The 17,216-nt window shown below is 48.7% G+C and overlaps 1 protein-coding gene across 1 annotated transcript in view; it reads right to left on the bottom strand.

The window, feature by feature from the left end:
* LOC119965705 (growth hormone-releasing hormone receptor-like) overlaps positions 1-17,216 on the bottom strand; it is a 62,503-nt gene that overhangs the window by 34,407 nt on the left and 10,880 nt on the right. The window contains exons 5-6 of the mRNA XM_038796466.1: positions 7,905-8,002; positions 1,565-1,697 (exon numbers count right to left, since the gene is read on the bottom strand). Coding sequence (XP_038652394.1) covers positions 1,565-1,697; positions 7,905-8,002 — 231 coding nt within the window. The remainder of the gene's footprint in view (positions 1-1,564; positions 1,698-7,904; positions 8,003-17,216) is intronic.

Genomic DNA, 17,216 nt, shown 5'->3' on the forward strand with positions numbered 1-17,216 from the left:
GGGTTGTGTTTGAATTAATGGTTGCTAAGATGTTCACTGTATGTTTTAAAAAGGTTAATTTTAGTTCATAGAATAAACATTGTTTTTCTTTAAGAAATACTTTTCCATTTCTGCTGTAACACACCTGTAGAGTGGGCCGTGTGCTCCCCATACCACAATCTATTAAAAGGTGTGGGTCAGGTGAACTCCATGATACACTTTGGGGTTCTCTAAACCCTGGCCCATAACAATGTTAGCCACTGCCACTCCCACACTCAGATTTTCCCTCGTCTGGTTTGCTGGGTCCAGCTCTGTTTGAAATCCTTCCCAATCAGTTAGGATTTTTTTTTTATTCGTACAAAGGCTGGCTGGGCCTAGCCTTTGTTGCCCATCCCTAATCGCCCTTGAACTGAGTGGTTTGCTCGGCCTTTTCAGAGGGGCAGTTAAGTGTCAACCGCATTGCTGTGGGTCTGGAGTCACATGTACATAGAACAGTACAGTCCTTCGGCCCACGATGTTGTGCCGACCATTGATCCTAACCTAAGATCAACCTAACCTACACCCCTTCAATTTACTGCTGTCCATGTGCCTGTCCAAGAGTCGCTTAAAAGTCCCGAATGACTCTGACTCCACCACCTCCGCTAGCAGTGCATTCCACACACCTACCACTCTCTGTGTAAAGAACCTACCTCTGAGATCTCCCCTATACTTTCCTCCAATCACCTTAAAATTATGCCCCCTCGTGACAGCCATTTCCACCCCAGGTCAGACCAGGTAAGGACGGCAGATTTCCTTCCCTAAAGGGCAGTGGTGCACCAGATGGCTTTCTCCGACAACCGACAATGGTTTCACAGTAATCGCTTCACCTTTAATTCCAGATTTTTATTGAATTCATATGTCATCACCGGCGGAGGTGGGATTTGACCCCGGGTGCCCAGAGCAATGCCCTGAGTCTCTGGATTACCAGTCCAGTTTACTAAGGCATCGCCTCCCTTATATGAACACCCGCTGTCTTTGGACAGTAAGGATCCAATGGGAGTTGAGCTTGGATGGTTTTAAAGGATGTGACTCCCCTCCCTCCCTCCCCATCACACCAGAGCAGATGACGGAATTTGAAATCAATAAAAACCAGGAATTAAAAGTCTAATGATGACCATGAAACCATTTGTCGATTGTCGTAAAGAACCAAATGGTTCACTAATGCCCTTTAGGGAAGGAAATCTGCCATCCTTACCCCGTCTGGCCTACATGTGACTCCAGACCCACAGCAATGCGGTTGACTCTTAAAATGTCCTCAGGGATGGCCAATAAGAGATGGGCAACGAATGCCAGCCCTCTCTGCGATGCCCACATCCCAAGAACGAAGAAAACAAAAATATCAAGCATCCTCTTTCTGGGCTGTTATTGCTCTGTGACCCTTTGACCACCTCCCAGCGCAGAGCGTTTTTAAACATGGAAGGCGCTACTCAAAAGCAAGCTAGGAGAGATTTACTCAGCCACATCACTCAAATCTTCATCTCGAGTCCATGCTTCCTGCAGCAAACTCGGCCTAGTGACGCATCACAGAGGTCAAAGGGATCGTTACCGTGGAAAAGGTGCAGTGGTCAATATCAACATCTCCGAAGAGGACAGCGTCCTTAATAAAGACGGACAAACTCCGAAGGATGAAGGTGACAAATAGCTGGATGTGGATGTAATTCCTGGTGCAGTGTAGCCTCCTAGGGGAAAATAAGAGAGAAAGACACTTTAGGAAGGTTTCCCACGCCGGACATCACGCAACAGGCGATCAGTTTTCTTGGTGTTTTCATGACCATAAAGTTACACAGAAAAGACGAGGAGATTTCCCCGATGGTGAGCGGGTGAGGCCTTCCGACGGTTCACGCTGGGGGGAGTGTTTCCACTCCAGCCGATGGCGTACCCCGCCGCGGGATTCCCGGCAGCGCGAGGTGAATTCAATGAGGACTCTCATTGACAGCGGTGGACCAGAAGGTCCCAACACCGGCCAACAGCAGACAGGCTCCCGCTGCCAAGACACACGCTGCGGAGAGGCCAGAGTATGTTGCCCTATGTGAATACTCTCTGCACTTTAGAACAATAAGTTATTGAAACACAAGGGGCTTGAAAGGATTAAAAACTGGAAGGTTGTATTTAAAGCGAGAGAGGAAGAACTCTGCGAGACGCACTGTCAGAGACTTCACTCGTGGAAACAAAGGGATTGATTCGTAATGATCTTCAGGAGAAGCAGCATATTTGCAGCTCATTCTGAAATACCTCAGCCCTAGGAGAACCCCTCCCCCGGGCCGATTCCCCACTCTGGGTCCCGATTGGTCACCCGGGCCAGGTGACCCTTACTCTGCTGTGTTGCCCTTCAGGGGACAATCACCACAAGCCCCGAGGCAATCCCGAGCCCGTACAGGAAAGGATTCACATCCTGAGGGGACAATACATCAAGGTTTAGGGTGTTAATATGAACTGGGAAATGCCCATTCAAATAGTTTTGATTCCACTTCACCATTTCAGCCCATGGTTAGCTGGGGTCCTCTGAGAGCTAAACTTTGTGAGATCAGGCCCCATCCCAGAGATATGTGCCTACAATCTCGGCTGCTGCTGCTTTGCTAGAAGTGCAGCATCTCAGAGAGAAGGGTGGGGATTTAATGTTTCTGATGAGGGAGGGGTGTGTGTCCCCCGTCATGCAGCCCTCCCGCCAGCCCATGTCACCTCCGTTAGGGAAGAACCAGTGGAAGTAACCGGCATTGGGTCTTCCCCAAGGACATTGGCTGCCGGTAAAGGCGGGGGGGGGGGGGGGGGTGCAGGAACCCCACCCGCTGAGAGCTGCCAGCCAATCACAGGCCAGCAGTTCTCCATTGCCGTCAGCGTCACCAGGCTCAGTGGTTGCCGGCGGCAGTGCACCAACTTGAGGCGCAAGATCAACGAGGGGGGGGGGGGGGGGGCAGGTGAATGAGAACAAAATGGGAAGTATGGGGTGCAGGTCACAGGGGAGGTGATTGGGTCAGTGGGGGGGGGGGGGGGTGCGAAAGGCGGTGGTGGAGGAGCTGGCACCAAGGTCAGGTGAGGCCAGGTCCCTTGGTCAGTCGCTGAGCGTATTTGAACGAAGGACCCCTCTTAGCTTCCCGCGGGCAAGCCTGACAGGGGTTTTCCTTTCTGGGCTACTCGTGTGGTGACTCCACATTAACCCTCCCCCCCCCCCCCCCCCCCCCCCCACCACAAACACACACATATACACTTACTAAATACCAGTGGTAGTAGGGTGAGGCCTCTGACGTGGGCCCAAATTTCTCTCTTAAGCGCCTCCATCAGGATGTGGACAGGTAAGCCCTCCTTTAGCCTTCCTGCCCGAGACATAATTGGCCAGAGCAGGTGGAAGCTCGGTCCTGACCCCCTGCCCGATTACACCTCAAAAACCCGCTGGAGGGGGAAGCACCACATTCAGCCCAAGGCCTCAAACCGAGGCCCTGTTGATGTGGATTTAACCACCCAGTGGAACTATTCAAAGACTCGGGATGAGAGTTCAGCCACTTTTCTTGCTGACGTCTCTCAACCAACAGCACTGGAGGTTGCTGAACTATCGCCGGTCAATTCACGTGGGATCTTGGTCTGTACAAACTGGCAGTCATGGCTAATGTTCAAAAGCATTAAGCTTGGCTGTAGAGCGTCTGCAGACATCCCGATGTTGCGACAGGCGCTATATAACATGCAAGATACTTCCTAGGTTGCCCACTTTCTCAAGCCCGGTTAGTGTTTGAGCAGCGTGGCTTTTTGCCCTCGAGTTTAACATAGTTTTTGGCAAAGGGACTGAGAGAACAGCGTGGTGGCTTCACACACTCTCCGAAGGAAAGTCTCAGCTGTCGTTAAACAGATGGGAAGCTTCAGAAGGGGCAGCAAAGCAATGTGCCCTTGTCTGCAGCTTGGAAAAGCACAGACTGATTTCTTGCACTTTAATACTTCAGACTGGGCACTGGGGTCAATAAGCAAATGAAACTGATTCAAGGTAATTGGCAAAAGAAGCAGGGAAGGACATGAGTTTTTTTTGTTAACCAGGCGAGTTGTCATGTTGGAGAATGCGATATCTGAATAGGCAGCAGTAATTTTCATAGAATCACAGAATCCGTACAGCGCAGAAGGAGGCCATTCAGCCCATCGAGTCTGCACCGACCCTCCGAAAGAGCACCCTACACAGATCGACTCCCCTTCCCCGTAACCCCATCGAACCTTTGCAAGAACTCTTGCGAGTCTTGACAGGCAGAGAGACCTGGGCGTGCAACTCCACCGATCACTGCAAGTGGCAACGCATGTGGATAAGGTGGTCAAGAAGGCAGACGGCATGCTGGCCTTCATCGGTCGGGGCATTGAATATAAAAATTGGCATGTTATGTCGCAGCAGTACAAGACCTTACTTAGGGCTCATTTGGAATATTGAACATAGAACATAGAACATTACAGCGCAGTACGGGCCCTTCGGCCCTCGATGTTACGCCGACCTGTGAAACCATCTGAAGCCTATCTGACCTACACTATTCCATTTTCATCCATATGTCTATCCAGTGACCACTTAAATGCCCTTAAAGTTGGCAAGTCTACTACTGTTGCAGGCAGGGCGGTCCACACCCCTACTACTCTCTGAGTAAAGAAACTGCCTCTGACATCTGTCCTATATCTACCACCCCTCAATTTAAAGCTGTGTCCCCTCATGTTGGTCATCACCATCCGAGGAAAAAGACTCTCACTGTCCACCCTATCTAACCCTCTGACTATCTTATATGTCTCTATTAAGTCACCTCTCAGCCTTCTCCTCTCTATCGAAAACAACCTCAAGTCCCTGAGCCTTTCCTCGCAAGACCTTCCCTCCATACCAGGCAACATCCTAGTAAATCTCCTCTGAACCCTTTCCAAAGCTTCCACATCCTTCCTATAATGTGGTGACCAGAACTGCACGCAGTACTCCAGGTGCGGCCGCACCAGAGTTTTGTACAGCTGCAGCATGCCCTCGTGGCTCCGAAACTCAATCCCCCTACTGATAAAGGCTAGCACACCATATATGCCTTCTTAACAGCCCTATTAACCTGGGTGGCAACTTTCAGGGATTTATGTACCTGGATGCCGAGATCTCTCTGTTCATCTACACTACTAAGAATCTTACCATTAGCCCAGTACTCTGCATTCCTGTTACTCCTTCCAAAGTGAACCTCCTCACACTTTTCCGCATTAAACTCCATCTGCCACCTCTCAGCCCAGCTCTGCAGCTTATCTATGTCCCTCTGTAACCTATAACATCCTTCAGCATTATGCACAACTCCACCGACCTTCGTGCAAATTTACTAACCCATCCTTCTACACCCTCTTCCAGGTCATTTATAAAAATGACAAACAGCAGTGGCCCCAAAACAGATCCTTGCGGTACACCACTAGTAATTGAACTCCAGGATGAACATTTGCCATCAACCACCATCCTCTGTCTTCTTTCAGCTAGCCAATTACTGATCCAAACCGCTAAATCACCTTCAATCCCATACTTCCGTATTTTCTGCAATAGCCTACCGTGGGGAACCTTATCAAATGCCTTACTGAAATCCATATACACCACATCAACCGCTTTACCCTCATCCACCTGTTTGGTCACCTTCTCAAAAAACTCAATAAGGTTTGTGAGGCATGACCTACCCTTCACAAAACCGTGTTGACTATCGCTAATCAACTTGTTCTTTTCAAGATGATTATAAACCTTATCTCTTATAACCTTTTCCAACATTTTACCCACAACCGAAGTAAGGCTCACAGGTCTATAATTACCAGGGTTGTCTCTACTCCCCTTCTTGAACAAGGGGACAACATTTACTATTCTCCAGTCTTCCGGCACTATTCCTGTCGACAAAGACGACATAAAGATCAATACAAAGGCTCTGCAATCTCCTCCCTGGCTTCCCAGAGAATCCTAGGATAAATCCCATCTGGCCCAGGGGGCTTATCTATTTTTACACTTTCCAAAATTGCTAACACCTCCTCCTTGTGAACCTCAATCCCATCTAGCCTGGTCAACTGTACCTGAGTATTCTCCTCAACAACATTGTCTTTCTCCAGTGTAAACACTGATGAAAAATATCCATTTAACGCTTCCCCTTGCGTACAATTATGGTCACCACACTACCAGAAGGATGTGGAGGCTTTGGGGAGGGTACAGAAGCGGTTTGCTAGGATGTTGCCTGGTTTGGGGAGCATTAGCTATGAGGAGAGGTTAGATAAACTCGGTCTGTTCTCACTGGAACGACGGAGGTTGAGAGGCGACCTGATAGATGTCTACCAGATTATGAGTGGCATAGACAGAGTGGATCGTCAGATGCTCTTTCCTAGGGTAGGAGAGTCAAGTGCTAGGGTACATAGGTTTAAAGTGCGTGGGGGAAAGTTTAGAACAGATGTGTGAGGCATGTTTTTTTACACAGAGGGTGGTAAATATATGGAACGCGCTGCCTGGGGAGGTGGTGGGAGCCGGTACGATAGCGGCATTTAAGGAACATCTGGACAAATATATGAATAGGGTGGGAAGGGAAGGATATGGACTCCGGAAGTGCAGACGGTTTTAGTTTAGGTAGGTACCATGGTCGGCGCAGGCTTGGAGGGCCGAAGGGCCTGTTTCTGTGCTGTATTATTCTTTGTTCTCTGTTCTTTGTTCTTTGGACACTAAGGGCAATTTAACGCGGCCAATCCACCTAACCTGCTCATCTTTGGACTGTGGGTGGAAACCGGAGCACCCGGAGGAAACCCACGCAGACACGGGGGAGAACGTGCAGACTCCACACAGACAGTCACCCGGATCCCTGGAGCTGTGAGGCAGCAGTGCTAACCACTGGTCCATCGTGCCGCCTCCCCCCAAAAAAATCAATGTCAGGAATGGGATTCGAAACCCTCTAGAGGAGACTGCGACCTAAACACAGCGCCTTAGACCACTCGGCCATCTTGACCTACAGAAGGGAATTGGGTGAATTGTTGCAATGGAGAAGCTTGCAGAGCTTTGAGAAAAGAGCAGGGAGTGTGGGGGCAAATTGAAAAGCTCGTTCAAAAATCCAGCACAGAAATAGGAGCGTATGTGTACTGGGGTTGGCCATTCGGCCCTTCTGCACTGTGCAACATTCTGCAATCTCGAGATTCCTGCACCTACCCTGAAAAATAATTGCTGCAACTATCTCAGCAGGGGACCAATCCTGCTCTTTCTTGAGAATGTTACTTGTCCTTGGATCACCTTCCCCCTCAGGGTCCTGTTCTCCTCCCAGCGGACAGAGAGGTGGGGGGGGGGGGGAGGGGGGGGGCAGAACATTTTTTTGATCTCTATTCATCCTGGAGCCTCGTACACTTTCAGCTCATGTCCACCCGACTTGTATATATCCTCCAGAGCTGTACCGAGGGAGTGCGGCTCCGTCCGAGGCGCCATCTTGTGGAGGAAATGTTAAACTGAGGCCCCTGTCTGTCCTCTCGGGTGGATGTACAAAGCATGTACAAGGAAGAAGACCTGAAGTGGAATTATCCATCTTGCCTGGGCCAATATTCATCTCTCGACTCGATGGGCCGAATGGCCTAATTCTGCTCCGATACCTTATGAACTTATGACATGACATCAGTTAAAAAAAAAAATAATAATCCGGTCACAATCTCATTGCTGCCGATGGGAGCTTGCTGTGCGCAAATTGGTTGCTGCGGTTCCTACATTACAACAAGCGCCTCATTGGCTGTGAAACCCTTTGAGGTGTTCTGGGGCCAGGAGAGGTGCTATATAAATGTAAGCCCTTACCTTTCTTTGGAGTTTGTTTGCCATCTTGCTGAAAAACCCGCTGATGATGAGGGTGTTTGTGATTATGCACGTGCAGCGAGAACCAGTGGACCTGATCACTGCGATTGCTTTGAGTGTGGCAACTTACCGAAACGTCAACAAGATGACCACAGCCGCTGAAAGGGTGACCAGTGACAGGCTGTAACCCACTGTGTAGATGGTCTGTATCCTCCCATAGTACGACATCTGAGTTTAGAAACAAGGGTTAGGTCCAGGTTGTCATGGCAACACCACACAAATCACAGAGGCCTTCATGGTTCAGCAATGTTTTGGAGTGCCCTGAGGGAGTGAAAGGAGCGATAGATATGCAAGCCTCTCTCCCTCTCCCTCCCCTATTCCTCCTCTCCCTCCCTCAACTCACCCTCTCCCTCCCTGGGGCAGCACGGTAGCATAGAGGTTAGCACAATTGTTTCACAGCGCCAGGGTCCCAGGTTCGATTCCCTGCTGGGTCACTGTCTGTTCGGAGTCTGCACGTTCTCCCCGTGTGTGTGTGGGTTTCCTCCAGGTGCTCCGGTTTCCTCCCACAGTCCAAAAATGTGCAGGTTCGGTGGATTGGCCATGCTAAATTGCCCTTGGTGTACAAAATTGCCCTTAGTGTTGGGTGGGGTTACTGGGTTATGGGGATGGGGTGGAGGTGTGGACCTTGGGTAGGGTGCGCTTTCCAGGAGCCGGTACAGACTCGATGGGCCGAATGGCCTCCTTCTGCACTGTAAATTCTATGATTCTATTCCCCCTCTCCCTCAAACTACACTCTCCCTCCCTCAACTCACCCTCTCCCTCCCCAATTCCCCCTCTCCCCAATTCCCCCACGCACTGCTCCAATTCCCCCTCTCACTGCTCCTCTCACTCTCACCCATTCAGTCCCCTCTCCTCTCTCAGGCTGTCCATCGGCCTGGGCCGATGCAGGAACGCAGAGAGTCGGATTTACCGCAGGGCTTTGTCGTGACTGTCGCTCTTCAATTCACCAAAGGGTAAGCAAGCGATTGTGCTGCACTGAGGTGAGAGGCCTGACCCCTCGCAAAACAATCCCTGGCCCACATCGGAGAATACCAGCTTCCTGTGGGGCTCCAATAATGAGCTCTTGGGCAGCTTCACAATAAACTCGAGTGTTCACAACTTCCTCTTCTTGCCAATGTCATCACTGAGAACAAACTGAAAGAACTCAGGCAACAATGAGCGGGAACGCAATTGGATACAGCAGGCCAACAGCATTTATGGAGACACCTCGATTTAATAAACCCCCTCTGCATATCGCAAAGGAATTATAAAACATGCCCCCACACTGCGTCACAAAGAGATGTCATGGAACATCAGAGGGAAGAATCACAGAATCCCTATAGTGCAGAAGGGGGCCATTCGGCCCATCGTGTCTGCACCGACCCTGTGAGAGAGCACCCTACCTAGGTCCACTCCCCCACCCTATCCCCGTAACCCCACCTAACCTGCACATCTTTTGACTGTGGGAGGAAACTGGAGCACCCGGAGGAAACCCACGCAGGCATGGGGAGAGCGTACAGACTCCACACAGACAGTGACCCGAGGCGGAATCGAAACAGGGACCCTGGCGCTGTGAGGCAGCAGTGTTAACTACTGTGCTGCCGAACCGCCCCAAGGGAGGTTGCGAGGCGGAATGAATAGGAAGGATGTTCAACAGCTTCTGGAGCAGGCTGCACAAGACAACCACCAATGGGCTTCTTTCTCATTCATGTCGCTGGCTGGGCCAGCATTCATTACCCAACCCCAATTCTCCTTGCAAGTTGCCTGCATGTCACTGCAGTCCATGTGGTGTAGGTACACTCACAGTGCTGTTAGGGAGGGAGTTCCTGGATGTTGCCCCAGTGACAGCGAAGAAACAGGCGATATATTTCCAAGTCAGGATGTTGAGTGACTGGGAGGGGAACCTCCAGGTGGTGGGTTTCCCAGGTCTCTGCTGCCCTCGCCCTTTTAGATGGTACTGGTCGTGGGTTTGGAAGGTGCTGAGGAACCTTGGTGAGTTACTGCAGTGCATCTTGTGGATGGTACAGACGGCTGCCACTGTTTGTTGGTGGTGGAGCGTTTGTATGTTTGTGGAAGGAGGAGCAATCAAGCGGGGCTGCTTTGTCCTAGATGATGTTGAGCTTCTTGAGTGTTGTTGGAACGGCACTCATCCAGGCAAGTGAAGACTATTCCATTACACTCCTGGCTTGTCCCTTGCAGATGATGGACAGTAGATGTGTTAGTCACCACAGGATTCCTGCCCTGATAGCCACAAGTATTTATAGTTCGGTTCAGTTTCTGGTCTATGGTAGCCTCCAGGATGTTGATTGTGGGGGATACAGTGGTGGTAATGCCATTGAATATCAACGGGCGATGGTTAGATCCTCTCCTGTAGGAGATGGTCATTGCCTGGCACTTGTGTGACGTGAATGTAACTTGCTACTTGTCAGCCTCATGCCTGGATATTGTCCAGGTCTTGCTGCATGTGGACGTGGACTGCTTCATTATCTGAGGAGTCTTGAATTTCCAGTCGTCAGCAAACATCCTCACTTCTGACCTTATGATGGAAGGGAGGTCATTGATGAAGCAGCTGAGATGATTGACCTCCAACCACCACAACCATCTTCCTTTGTGCCAGGTATGACTCCAATGGTGGAGCAATAAAAATGGGGGCTACCCAAGCAGCCAGAATTAGAGGGACGGAGGAATTTCATAGGGTTGCGGGGCTGGGGGAGATTTCAGAGATCAGAAGGTGGCATTCTAGGAATGGATTTGGAAACAGGGTTGAGAATTTCATAATAGGCGCATTACTTAACTGGCAACCGTGTATCCCAGGGAGCACTAGCTCTGTAATCCCATACATCCCCCCCTATATCTGTAATCTCCTACAACCCTCACTATCTCTGTAACCCCCTATCAACCCTCCCTATCTCTGTAATCTCCAACAAACCTCCCTATCTCTGTAATCTCCTACGACCTTCCCTACCTCTGTAATCTCCTTCAACCCTCACTTGATCTGTAATCCCCTACAACCCTCCCTATCTCTGTAATCTCCTACAACCCTCCCTATCTCTGCAATCTCCTACAGCCCTCACTGTCACTGTAATCTCCTACAACATTCACTGTCTCTGTAATCCCCTACAACCCTCCCTATCTCTGTAATCTCCTACAACCCTCACTATCTCTGTAATCTCCTACAACATTCACTATCTCTGTAATATCCTACAACCCTCCCTATCACTGTAATCTCCTGCAAACCTCACTATCTCTGTAATCTCCTACAACTCTCCTTATCTCTATAATCCACTATAACCCTCACTATCTCTGTAATCACCTACAAACCTCACTATCTCTGTAATCTCCTACAACCCTCACTATCTCTGTAATCTCCTACAACCCTCACTATCTCTGTAATCCCCTACAACCCTCCCTATCTCTGTAATCTCCTACAAACCTACCTATCAGTGTAATCTCCTTCAACCCTCACTAGCTCTGTAATCCCCTACAAACCTCACTATCTCTGTAATCTCCAACAACCCTCACTATCTCTGTAATACCCTACAACCTTTACTGTCTCTGTAATCTCCTTCAACCCTCACTATCTCTGTAATCCCCTATAACCGTCCCTTTCTCTGTAATCTCCTACAACCCTCACTATCTCTGTAATCCCCTACAACCCTCACTATCTCTGTAATCTCCTACAACCCTCACTATCTCTGTAATCCCCTACAACCTTCACTGTCTCTGTAATCTCCTACAACCCTCAGTATCTCTGTAATCTCCTACAACCCTCACTATCTCTGTAATCCCCTACTACCCCCAGTATCTCTGTAATCCCCTACAACCCTCCCTATCTCTGTAATCCCCTACAACCCTCACTATCTCTGTAATCCCCTACAACCCTCCCTATCTCTGTAATCCCCTACAACCTTCACTGTCTCTGTAATCTCCTACAACCCTCAGTATCTCTGTAATCCCCTACTACCCCCAGTATCTCTGTAATCCCCTACAACCCTCACTATCTCTGTAATCCCCTACAACCCTTGCAATCTGTGTAATCTCCTACAACCCTCGCTATCTCTGTAATCTCATACAACCATCACTATCTCTATAATATCCTACAACCCTCCCTATCAGTGTAATCTCCTTCAACCCTCACTAGCTCTGTAATCCCCTACAACCCTCACTATCTCTGTAATCTCCAACAACCCTCACTATCTCTGTAATCCCCTACAACCCTCACTATCTCTGTAATCCCCTACAACCTTCACTGTCTCTGTAATCTCCTACAACCCTCAGTATCTCTGTAATCCCCTACTACCCTCACTATCTCTGTATCTCCTACAACCCACACTATCGCTGTAATCTCCTACAACCCTCACTATCTCTGCAATCTCCTACAACTCTCACTATCTCTGTAATCTCCAACAACCCTCACTGTCTCTGTAATCCCCTACAACCTTCACTGTCTCTGTATCTCCTACAACCCTCCCTATCTCTGTAATCTCCTACAACCCCCCCTATCTCTGTAATCTCCTACAACCCTCACTATCTCTGTAATCCACTACAAACCTCGCTGTCTCTGTAATCTCCAACAGCCCCCCCATCTCTGTAATCTCCTACAACCCTCACTATCTCTGTAATCCCCTACAACCTTCACTGTCTCTGTATCTCCTACAACCCTCCCTATCTCTGTAATCTCCTACAACCCCCCCTATCTCTGTAATCTCCTACAACCCTCACTATCTCTGTAATCCACTACAAACCTCGCTGTCTCTGTAATCTCCTACAGCCCCCCCATCTCTGTAATCTCCTACAACCCTCACTATCTCTGTAATCCCCTACAACCCTCACTACCTCTGCAATCCCCTACAACCCTCCCTATTATTGTAATCTCCTACAACCCTCACTATCTCTGTAATCCCCTACTACCCCCAGTATCTCTGTAATCCCCTAAAACCCTCCCTATCTCTGTAATCCCCTACAAACCTTGCTATCTGTGTAATCTCGTAGAACCCTCACTGTCTCTGTAATCCCCTACTACCCTCCCTATCTCTGTAATCTCCTACAACCCCCCTATCTCTGTAATATCCTACAACCCTCCCTATCTCTGTAATCCCCTACAAACCTCGCTGTCTCTGTAATCTCCTACAGCCCCCCCATCTCTGTAATCTCCTACAACCCTCACTATCTCTGTAATCTCCTACAACTTTCACTGTCTCTGTAATCCCCTACAACCCTCCCTATCTCTGTAATCTCCTACATCCCTCACTATCTCTGCAATCCCCAACAACCCTCCCTATCATTGTAATCTCCTACAACCCTCACTATCTCTGTAATCCCCTACTACCCCCAGTATCTCTGTAATCCCCTAAAACCCTCCCTATCTCTGTAATCCCCTACAAACCTTGCTATCTGTGTAATCTCGTAGAACCCTCACTATCTCTGTAATCTCCTACAACCTTCACTATCTCTATAATATCCTACAACCCTCCCTATCAGTGTTAACTCCTTCAACCCTCACTAACTCTGTAATCCCCTACATCCCTCCCTATCTCTGTAATCTCCTACAACCCTCACTATCTCTGTAATCTCCTACGGCCCTCCCTACCTCTGTAATCTCCTAAAACCCTCACTAGATCTGTAATCCCCTACAACCTTCACTATCTCTGTGATCCCCTACAACGCTCACCAGATCTGTAATCCCCTACAACGCTCCCTATCTCTGTGATCGCCTACAACCCTCCCTATCTCTGTAATCTCCTACAACCCTCACTAGACCTGTAATCCCCTACAACCCTCCCTATCTCTGTGATCCCCTACAACCCTCACTATCTCTGTAATCTCCTTCAACCCTCCCTATCTCTGTAATCTCCTACATCCGTCACGATCATTGTAATCTCCTACAACCTTCGCTATCTCTGTAATCCCCTACATCAGTCCCTATCTCTGTAACCTCCTACAACCCTCAGTATCTCTGGAATCTCCTACAACCCTCACTATCTCTGTAATCTCCTAGAACCCTCACTACCTCAGTAATCTCCTACAACCCTCACTATTTATGTAATCTTCTACAACCCGCACTATCTCTGTAATCTGCTACAACCCTCCCTATCTCTGTAATCTCCTCCAACCCTCACTATCTCTGTAATCTCCTACAACCCTCACAATCTCTGTAGTCTCCTACAACACTCACTATCTCTGTAATCTCCTACAACCCTCCCTATCTCTGTAATCCCCGACAACCCTCACTATCTCTGTAGCCTCCTTAAACCCTCACTATCTCTGCAATCAACTACAACCTCACTATCTCTGCAATCTCCGACAACACTCACTTTCTCTGTAATCTCCTAAAACCCTCCCTATCTCTGTAATATCCTACAACCCTCACTGTCTCTGTAATCTCCTACAACCCTCACTATCTCTGTAATCCCCTACAACCCTCGCTATCTGTGTAATCTATTACAATGCTCACTATCTCTGTAATCCCCTACAACCCTCACTATCTCTGTAATCTCCTACAACTCTCACTGTCTCTGTAATCTCCTACAACCCTCAATATCTCTGTAATATCCTACAACTCTCCCAATCTCTGTGATCCCCTACAACCCTCCCTATCTCTGTAATCCCCTACTACCCTCCCTATCTCTGTAATCTCCTACAACCCTCACTATCATTGTAATCTCCTACAACCTTCACTATCTCTGTAATCACCTACATCAGTCCCTATCTCTGTAATCTCCTACAACCCTCAGTATCTCTGGAATCTCCTACAACCCTCACTATCTCTGTAATCTCCTAGAACCCTCACTACCTCAGTAATCTCCTACAACCCTCACTACTTATGTAATCTGCTACAACCCGCACTATCTCTGTAATCTCCTACAACCCTCCCTATCTCTGTCATCCCCTACAACCCTCACTGTCTCTCTAATCCCCTACAACCCTCACTATCTCTGTAATCTCCTCCAACCCTCACTGTCTCTGTAATCTCCTACAACCCTCACGATCTCTGTAGTCTCCTACGACACTCACTATCTCTGTAATCTCCTTCAACCCTCACTATCTCTGCAATCAACTACAACCCTCACTATCTCTGCAATTTCCGACAACACTCACTATCTCTGTAATCTCCTAAAACCCTCCCTATCTCTGTAATATCCTACAACCCTCACTGTCTCTGTAATCTCCTACAACCCTCACTATCTCTATAATCCCCTACAACCCTCGCTAGCTGTGTAATCTATTACAACCCTCACTATCTCTGTAATCCCCTACAACCCTCACTATCTCTGTAATCTCCTACAGCCCTCACTATCTCTGTAATCTCCTCCAACCCTCACTATCTCTGTAATCTCCTACAACCCTCACTATCTCTGTAATCTCCTTCAACCCTCACTACCTCTGTAATCTCCTACAAACCTCACTATCTCTGTAATCCCCTACAACCCTCACTATCTCTGTAATCTCCTCCAACCCTCACTATCTCTGTTATCTCCTAAAACCCTCACTATCTCTGTTATCTCCTAAAACCCTCACTATGTCTGTAATTAACTACAACCCTCACTATCTCTGAAATCTCCTAAAACCCTCCCTATCTCTGTAATCTCCTACAACCGTCACTGTCTCTGTAATCTCCTACAACCCTCACTATCCCTGTAACCTACAACTCTCAATGTCTCTGTAACCTCCTAAAACCCTCACTATCTCCGTAATCATAGAATTTACAATGCAGAAGGCGGCCATTCGGCCAACGAGTCTGCTCCGGCCCTTGGAAAGAGCTCCCTACCCAAGCCCTCACCTCCACCTTATCCCTGTAGCCCAGTAACCCCACCCAAACTTTTGGACACGAAGGGCAATTTAGAATGACCAATCCACCTAACCTGCACATTTTTGGACTGTGGGAGGAAACCGGAGCACCCGGTGGAAACCTACCCAGACACGGGGAGAACGTGTGGACGCCGCACAGACAGTGACCCTAGCCGGTATTCGACCCTTTAGCACAGTTGCTTCACAGCTCCAGGGTCCCAGGTTTGATGTCCGTCTTGGTCACTGTCTGTGAGGAGTCTGCACGTTCTCCCCGTGTCTGCGTGGGTTTCCTTCGGGTGCTCCGGTTTCCTCTCACAGTCCAAAGATGTGCAGGTTAGCTGGATTGGCTAGAGGGTGGAGGTGTGGGCTTGGGTAGGGTGCTCTCTCCAAGGGCCGGTGCAGACTCGATGAGCTGAATGGCCTCCTTCTGCACTGTAAATTCTACCCCGTATCCTCAGACTGTTACCTCAGGTTCTGGACACACCCACCATGGGGAACATCCTTCCTGCATCTACCCTGTCTAAACCTGTTAGCTCAACTTGTTCAAATCACCCTGAAGGATCTCTGCATCTCTCACAGCTCACCCTCGCACATACCTTTGTGTCATCTGTAAATTTGGAGATATTACATTTAGTTCCCTCATCTAAATCATTAATATATCATGTGAACAGCCGGGGCCTCAGCACTATCCGTGCGGCACCCCACTCGTCACTGCATGCTAATTTGGAAAAAGATCCATTAATTCCTACTCTTTGTTTCCTGTCTGCCAACCAATTTTCTATCCATCTCAATACACTACCCCTGTTCCTATGTGCTTTAATTTTACACACTATTCTCGTATATGAGACTTTCAAAGCCTTCCGAACTGGATTGCGGAGGTTCAAGAAGGCAGAACACCACCACCTTCCTGAGGGCAATTCGGGATGGACAATAAATTCTTTCCCAGCCAGCGACGGCTCCATCTTGGGAAAGAATAAAAAAAAGAACCTTGAGGGAGTGAGGCAAGATTCAGCGCAATGGACTGAATGACAACTTGTGCGGTTCATTCCTGCAATGTGAGGATCGCTGGTAGGTTCAGCAATTGCTGCTCATTCTTGTTTCGTTCTATGAATGTCTGATAAACACACTGAGCCAGCAGCGTGGGTGGGATTGGGGGGGGGGGGGGGGGGCGGGGGGGGGGGGGGGGGGGGGGGGGGGGGGGGGGGGGGGGGTGACCTGGTACTTGAGGAATTAATTTATTGTGTAAACTATGAATCATTGCCAGGTCCTTCAGTGAGAACATTGAAAGCATCAGCCAAATACAAAGCCTTGTAAAGATGGAGATGCTCATTGAGAATCTTTTGAAGTTGTGCCTCTCTCTTCTACCAGGCCAATTAAAGGGTTTTTATTCTTTCAGAGAGTGGCCTGTCAGAGAACAATTAGTGCCAATATTGCTGTTTGTTTTCAGGGCTGATATTCAAATCAGGGCAAAGGAATTGCCAGGCTAAAAAGAGACCAAAGTACATCTGATTCGCCAGCTATTATCCTGTCTAGTCTATGACCCCATGATAATGGCCATTGTTGAATAATCATCGCAATTAATCTCCATCAATTAATCCACAACAGACCCTGGTAT

The sequence above is a fragment of the Scyliorhinus canicula genome, chromosome 5, assembly GCF_902713615.1.
Source record: "Scyliorhinus canicula chromosome 5, sScyCan1.1, whole genome shotgun sequence".
Taxonomy (NCBI): Eukaryota; Metazoa; Chordata; class Chondrichthyes; order Carcharhiniformes; family Scyliorhinidae; genus Scyliorhinus; species Scyliorhinus canicula.